This window comes from Euleptes europaea, chromosome 21, assembly GCF_029931775.1.
Source record: "Euleptes europaea isolate rEulEur1 chromosome 21, rEulEur1.hap1, whole genome shotgun sequence".
NCBI classification, from domain to species: domain Eukaryota; kingdom Metazoa; phylum Chordata; class Lepidosauria; order Squamata; family Sphaerodactylidae; genus Euleptes; species Euleptes europaea.
In genome coordinates this window covers 1,438,701-1,446,526 of record NC_079332.1, presented here as the reverse complement: position 1 = coordinate 1,446,526, position 7,826 = coordinate 1,438,701, and the positions used below count along the sequence as shown (strand labels likewise).

General features: G+C 62.1%; 1 protein-coding gene across 1 annotated transcript; it reads right to left on the bottom strand.

Annotated features, from left to right (window-relative positions):
• Positions 1–222: 222 nt before the first annotated feature.
• Positions 223–7,564, bottom strand: LOC130492760 (heparan sulfate glucosamine 3-O-sulfotransferase 2-like). The gene is made up of 4 exons (XM_056866544.1): positions 7,518–7,564; positions 5,473–5,722; positions 4,832–5,367; positions 223–843 (listed from the first exon to the last, which is right to left on the bottom strand). The coding sequence occupies exons 1-4, from the start codon at positions 7,562–7,564 to the stop codon at positions 225–227; spliced, it is 1,452 nt and encodes a 483-aa protein (XP_056722522.1). The 3' UTR covers positions 223–224.
• Positions 7,565–7,826: the final 262 nt, after the last annotated feature.

Sequence of the window (7,826 nt, the reverse complement as noted above, 5' to 3'; positions counted from 1 at the left end):
GCACAGCAGGAAATGAACCCACAGGGCGCCTGCCCACCCTCCCAGCTGCAGGCAAAGCCAAGGGTGGCAGGCGCTGGGGGGTGGTTCCTCTCTGCCGCCCCTCCCGGCTTTTCACAGTGGGCCAAAGGAGAGGCTGAAACAGCCCTGAGGAGTGGTCCGAAGAAGACCCCTCCCCATTGCCCCACTGCCACCGCTTTGCGGAAGACAGAGGGGCCCCGGGGGCTCTAGTCCCACCGGAAGTCCTGCCCGACCATCTCGTAGAACTTGATGTTGTAGGGGCGGTAGAAGTCCTGGAGCTGCTCGATGACTTCCGGGTCAATCTGGGCATGAGTCCGGCCTTTGGACTTGCCCAGGCAGCGGGGCGGGCCGCCCTCCGTGCTCCGCTTCAGGCAGGGGAAGCCCTTGGTCTTGTTGAAGTAGAAGTGCTTCTCGGTGATGAACCGCTCGATGCCCAGGAAGTCCTGGATCTTGCCCATCTCCCCTGCGGGGTCTGTGATGAGCCGCTCGCCGCTGACAAAGTGCATCTGGGAGAGCGGGAAGAAGCGAAGCCAGCCCTGCAGGTGGACCACGTAGAGGCCGATGCGGATGGCGTTCCAGGAGGTGTCCACCAGGCCCAGGCTGCGGTTGTGGAAGGAGAGCCCCTCGAAGGTAGGGAGGTCCGGCTTCTTGGAGAGGGTCTGGGTGTAGTCCGAGATGGCCCGTGTCACAGGGTTGCGCACCACCACGATCAGCTTGGTGTCCCTGGACATGTTGAAGATGCGCTGGGGGGCTTCTCGGGTGACAAAATAGCTGGGGGTCTTCTCCATGGTGATCTGGCCCTCCACCGTGCGTGGCATCAGCTGCCTGGGAGAGAGAGCCGGGGAGCCCGGGGGTTAGTGGCGAAGCAGCCAGCCCTGAGTGGGAGCGGGTGAGGGTCAGCCCCTCTCCCTCGCACATCCGACTGCAGTGTTGGGGAGGGGAAGGCTAGGGGGAAGAGGTCAAGGAAACAGCCTGGGGCATCTTCTTCCATGCTTATGGGTCAGGTTAAGAGACCCCCCCTGCTGGGCAGGAGGAGGCCTGGCTGCCAATTCAGACTGCCACGGGTGAAGGATCCCTTCCCAAGCCCCCCACCCAGAGCCAGAGCCAAACCCACCCCCTGAGCCCTCATCCAGAAGGGGAGTTTGCTCTGGCATGGTCAGCATCTCAGGAAAAAAGAAGGCGGGAGAATCCCAAGGCCATCTTGGAACAAAAGAGGTTTTCCTGCTGCCTGGTCACAGCAGCCAGCCGGCCTGTGCAAACCCCCCTCCTTCCCCAATCTGCACCCATGAATGATTCAGAGCAGGCAGCTCTCACAAGCACACGAGAGGCAGCAGGAACCACAAAAATGCCACACCCAAGAGGCAGCCAAACCTGGTCACAACAGTCTAGAGGACTGTGGCGGCATCTTCCCAGACCAGGCAGCCCCCCGGTCCCTTTGGGTGTGATGCTGGGCAAAAACTCTACACACTTGGGTGGGGGGCAAGGGAGACAAGACAGAATGCCTGGGGCAAGAGGCCTCTGCCAGGCAGACTCCAAGAGGCACCAGATACCTCTGCCCCTTTGGATCCCCGCCTCTGCCAACAGGAGGCCAAGACAACATGTGCCAGCTGCTGCCCAGCTTGGTGGCCTAGGGAAAGCTGCCCAAGAGGAACGGGGTCTTCCCTGGACCGCAAACAGGCCACCTGTGGGCCCCCAGGGCTTGTGCAGCACTTGCACATGGCCCAGAATCACGGGCGGCCTGCCCTGGACATTGGGGGGGGGGGCTGCATCTGCATCCCAACCCCTCTGGGACACCCCCCCCCACTCAACAACCCAACCCAGTTAGGCCTCCCCTCCACAGCACAGCCGGTAAACATTTGTTTGCGCCTGGCAGACTTTGCAGGCAGGGCCCGACTCTCCTCGCCAAGTGCCAACAGGCTTCTGGATAATCCTGGGCTTTAGTCACTTGTCAGCGGGAAAATGGAGTGTTTAGCTTGGCAGAGCTCCCACACAGCCGACGGCAGAAGCGCCAGCCACCCAGTGCCAGCGGTGCAGTGAGCCAGGTGTATGTGGGGGAACAGGAGCTCTCCCAGCCCAAATTATCCAACCCTCCAAGGCATCTGCACGCCAGAGACCCCCAGGGGCTTGCGAGAGACGTGGCAGGCTGTATCAATCAGGCAGCCGGGCTGTATGCAGAGACCCACCCAGGGAGGAGAGCTGACCTGGTTGTCCGGCAGATCGGGATCCAGGCACACATTTGTGGGTCCTGCGAAGGGCCCAGCCCTCCTCCTCTGTGCGGCCTGAATGGCAAACAGCTGCCTGCCTGGGGCTGGAGAGAGCCAGAGATAACAGGGAAGCTGATGCAAAGTTGCCGAGCCCAGCAGAGCCGTGCTGGTCTCTCCTCTGCAAAACGCCTGCCCCTCAGCTGGGCTTGGCTCCCCACCAACAAGCCTGACCGTTTGGAAAACCCCCCCCCCCGAACATTATGTGCTTTGGTTCTAACACATCTGTGGCTCCCTTTTTCCAAGAAAGAGCCATAAATAAAAAGCTTAATAGGGAGGCATCCCCACACACATTGGGACTTCTGAGCACCCCAATACTGGAGCTCTGTGCTTCTAGTTCTGTCTTTTCCATGACATAGAAAGAGGGGCAGATGTCCAGCCATGGACCGGCCAGTTGCCCGGCTCTGGAGGGTGAGCGCCAGGGGTGCCCGAGGCCCAGAGAGCCAGAGGTCAGCTGCCCCTGCCCTGAAAGGCTGCTTCACCTGGGTGGTATTTTGCCTGGAAAGAGAGACCTCCTCCCGAACAAAATCCTTCTGCTGATTTGCAGAGGAAAGAGGGGAGCAGAGGTGGGTTCCCTCCAACGAAGGCAGAATTTTAAGCATGAATTCAGATGCAAGATTCCCAGCAGCAACATCTGGCTCAAATCTGAAGATCGGAGTCCTCTGAAATGAGCACCACGACTCCACAGAATGGGGGATGGGAAGGGGGCTTCTACATCTAGTTGTTGGGGTTGACGTGCTCTTGCAGTCACAGGGGCCTTAACCCTAAGCAAGAAACGAACACATCCTAAAAACCACACCCACTCAGGTGCACACGGTGGCCAGCGTACACTTGGGTGTAAGAAGGAGAAAAACTCAGGACGTGGGGCTGAAGCCCCCAACCCCAGGGAAGGCCTTTCTCTGAGAAAGTAACAATCATTGCTGGGGAGCGAGCTCCTTTCAGACCCCCAGGGGGGCACCTTCCTTTCACACTGCAGAAAAGGCAAAGGAAGCTGAAGAAGATCTGCTCTCGCAGGCCTCCAGCCAAGCCCACATTTGCAGCAGAAGGGAGTTACGTGGCCGGGGGTCCCAAAGGTACCGACCTGATAGACATTCTCACCCAGAAGTCCTGACACAAGGAGTGACTCTGAAGGAGTCCAGACCCTGTTGAAAGGACCCCTCCTGTGCCCACCACACAACGATGAGCCCCTCTTGCCTGGCATCCAAGAAGAGCATCGATGGGAAACGCCGCCAAAGGCCTGGCTGCCAGATGACCTCTGGGGAGGGAGAAGACTCCTCTGGGGAGGGAGAAGAGAGGATGCCACCCTCCCCTCCTCCTCCCCAGTCCCCCCCAACAGTCTCAAGCCTTCATCACCGGCCTGGCCACCCACATCTGCCCCGGGCACAACTGCAGCCCCCTCCCCTGGGCCTCCTGGCAAAAGAACTGGCGCCAGTCCCACCGAGGGAGAGGACCTTCCCCGGCTTGGCCAGCACCGGGAGTTAATGCTTCCGCTGGCCAAGAGCAAAATCAATCCAGCGTTTTTCTGCTCTGCGCTTCTGGCAGAGGGAGCTGGAAGGAATCTCGTAAACCTCGATAAGTGTCACTTAATTGTTTTATCTGTGTCCCTTTGGACAAGCTGCTGGCCGGGAGAGATCGCAGCAGCGATTAGAGCGGAAGAAGAGGCAGCCGCGTTCCGGGGACGCCGCCTCCCTTTGTGGCAGAAGGACACCAGCACAGGCAGGCCTCCCTCCATCTTTGCCCCCCACCCATGCCCGGGGAGGGCAGGTCCGGGCTGGCTAGACTTGCAAAGGGCAAACGTCCAAGGCTGGCAAGAGGCGAAACCCTTTGCAGTTAGGTGGTGCTTCCTGAAGAAGGCCTCAACTTTTCAAGAAGACCTGAACCAGGAAGGAGACCCCCCACCCCGTTTCTTCAGCAGCGTTAGAAAGATCTTCTTGGCTCTGGCAGCAGCACAGACGTGTCAGAAGGACTCCTGGAGAAGTTCCCAAATCCAAAGCGGCCACATTATGCAAAATGCTCTCATACTTGGAAGGAAGACCATCCAGTTCCCGCAAGAAGCAGAGCTGAGGTTTCCCAGGCAACTCTGGGATGGGGGTGTGCGAGTGAGCGCGTGCACCAAGAGATGGCAGGGACCCCCCCCCTCCAAGAGGGGGTTCCGCTTTGCAGCCAAGTCCCCACAGGCTGGGGAATCTCTTCCTGGCCCCGGATCCCCCCAGGTGCTCAGCCAGCGGGCCCCTTGGTCCAGATCCGGGGTTTCGCCTCCAAAACTTTCAGGCCAGGCGCATGGAGGGGCCTCCCCAAGACCCCGGGGGTATCCCTTCCCAGGCCTGTCAACCGGGGCGGGGGAGCCTGGGGCAGGAAGGGGCAGGGTGCAGTCCCCCCTGGGGGGCATCCTTGGTCCCTGGCAAAGGCAAGAGGCTGGAAGGGGAGGCCGTGCTGCCCCCTGCCGGCACTGTGGCGCACGGGCCCTGCTCGGGGGGGGGGCAAACTTCGCGGGACTCCCCTTCTCAGGGCCGGCCGAGGCTCCGGGGGTCTCGGGGGGGGGGGTGTCTCACCTGTACCAGTCGAGGCCGCGGTGGTAGTGTCGGTCGAAGAAGTGGGGCTCGGTGCCCAGGGCGCGCACGGCCGGGTGGCCGCGGATGAACTCGAGCACGGCGCGCGTGCCCCCCTTCTTGACGCCCACGATGAGGGCGCTTGGCAGGCGCTTGGCCGGCGGGGGGGCGGCGGGCGGGGGGGCGGCGGCGGCGGGGGGGGCTCCCGGGCAGGCGCGCGACGCCTGGTGCAGAAGTTTCTTGCGGGCGGCGGCGGCGGCGGGAGGGGCGGGCAGGCAGCGGGGCCCGTCGGGGGTCGGCGGCTCCGGGGCGCAGCAGAGGAGCAGCAGGCTGTAGCAGAGGCCGGTGCCCGAGAGCCAGAGCAGGGCGGCCAGCGCCAGCCCCCGCCGCCCGCGCCGGCTAAGCGCCATGCCGCCATCCTCCGCCCGCCGCCGCCGGCCCCGGCCGTCGGGGGCGGCGCATGGGGGCTGCGGGCGGGCGGCGGGCGGGCGAGCGAGCTCCGCGGCCCGCCACTGCCGGCCCCGCTCCCGCGGCGGCGCCTATTTAAGGGGGTCCTGACGTCAGCCGAGCCGGAGCCGCCCCCGCCGCTCTCCCGGGCCCGCCCGCCCGCCCCACGGGGCCCCCGCCCAGGAGGGTCGCCGAGCCCGGGGCTCAGCTAGGGCCCCCTGGCGCGAGAGGGGGGAGCGTGCCTCTGAGCGCGGGCAGAGGGGCGACTGCTGGGTCCGGGACGGCCGGCCGGCCTCTGGGGGGACGCGAGGGGCTGGCGCCTTGGCCTCTCCGGAGGGTGCCTTGGCCCGGCTGGGCTCTTGGGAGAGGCCTCTTTCCCGTTTGGCGGGGTGGGTGGGTGGGTGGGTGAGTGGTGGTGCTGCGGGGTGGCGGAGACGCAGGGAAGCCCTGCCAGGGGAATCCAGGGGTGTTGGGGAGGGGGGGCGGAGAGAGAACGAGCCTGCCAGCCAGAAAGAGCTCCTGGACAGCGGGGCTTTTGGCCTCCTGGGGGGCGGGACAGGGCGACTTTTGAGAGCCATGCTTCCCGGGGCGAGGGGCCGAGAGCCAGCGCGGTGTGGTGGTGAAGAGCGGTGGTTTGGAGCAGGCGGACTCTGATCCGGCGAACCGGGTTGGTTTCCCCACTCCTCCACGTGAAGCCTGCTGGGTGACCTTGGGCTAGTCACAAGAGAAAGTCGGTGCATAAAAACCAACTCCTCCTCCTCCTCTTCCTCTCTTCTTCTTCTTCTTCTTCGCCTTCTCCTCCTCCTCCTCCTTCTCCTCCCTTGGGCAGAGCCAGGAGCAGGAAGCGCTGATACATGGGGCACATGCCCCCTTCTTAACCCAGAGGTGCTGGAGCCAGGAAGGCCCCACAATGCTCTTGGAGGACACTCCCGAGGCCCTTCCTGTGCCCGGGCACAGATGCGAGTCACTGGCTGAGCGTGCTGCTCACTCCCCCACAGAGACCCCCAACAAGCCTCCCCCCCCCCCCCGGCTTGCTGTGGCTTCAGCCACTCTGCACGCATTGATTTCTTCACATTCTTTGATTAATGACTCTGAGACATTTCTGCTCATTACCCTGTTTAATTAGGGCAAACTTTTAATTGTGTCCCTGAGCTGGGCAGAGTTCAGTGGGGGATCCCTGATTAGTGACCTGGAGTCAGCTTGGAACTAATTAGCCGGGTGCTGCCTGGGGTAGGGTGTGGGGGCTGAGCCTTGGTGGGCATCAGATGGGCCAGGTGGGGCTGAGGGCTGCCCAAGGGACGGAGGCGAGAACTGGGCGTGGCGGGGGGGCTGCCTTGGCCTGCTTGGGCATTCCCAGAGCCCCCTTCTTTTTATCCAGCACTGATCCCCCGCCCTTTTCATCCAGACTCCCTCGGGAGAGTTTTGGGGCAGCATTCACGCTTCTTCGTTCCCTGCTCCCCCCACCTGCCAGTTCCCAAGGAAGGATGGGAGCCATTGCTTTGAAACAGTGGGAGCCTCTGGACAGTCTTCAAGAGCAGCACCACGGAACGCATAGTACGGTCGCATCAGCTGCATGCCGCTAAGACATGCACAACAGTGTCCCAGTCTCTCTGCTTCAGACCTTCAACTGGGAATGTCACCTGAGACTGAGAAAAGCCCCCAGGGTCACTACAGCTAGGGACTCCAAAAGCAGCAGCCCAGAGTGTGGGGAGTCCCCCACACACACACCGCCTGATCCTCTAGGCTGGGTAGTGCAAGTCAGCCAAGAATTGGTGCTTCATCTTTTTCTCCTTCCCAGGCATGGTGGGGCTTCTGCCAGCCAGCCCCTTTCTGCCCTTCCCGAGGAACACCTGGGGGGGGGGTCCTTCTGAGCCAGCCCCGCAATCCATCAGGCTCCTTTGAGTAGCAGCAGCTCTTTAGGCTCTGGGGGTTGTCCCTCTGCATGCAAATCATGAGCTCTACCACGGAGTTGTGAGCTGTATTTCCACACACGCTCACCTGTGAACACATGAAGCTGCCTTATACTGAATCAGACCCTTGGTCCATCAAAGTCGGTACTGTCTGCTCAGACCGGCAGCTGCTCTCCAGGGTCTCAGTCAGAAAAGGGTCTTTCACATCACCTACCTGCCTAGTCCCTTTAACTGGAGTTGCCATTGGGGATTGAACCTGAGACCTTCTGCATGCCAAGCAGACGCTCTGCCACTGAGCCACACCCCCTCCCTCCTGTGGAACTCTCACATACCAGAGAGTCTCTGGCGCTTCTGGGAACGGGTGGCTGAGCTGCCTCATGTCAGGAGTCCTGACTTTCCTACCGAACACACACCCTGATTGTTGTTTTGCAATGGGAAATTCTGTCCAAACTGGCACGTGTCCTGGTGTCTTGAGAGCCATGCTTCCCTTATTCTCCCCCCAAAAAAAACCAGCCAGGAGGGCAGCTGTCAGCTCCCCCACCCCTGTGCCGGGCAGCTTCCAGGGGCCCAGCTGCACAGGAGCCAGGGGGCCCAACCCCTAAAGCCGGCGTTAAACCCCACATTAATCTTCCAAGAACACT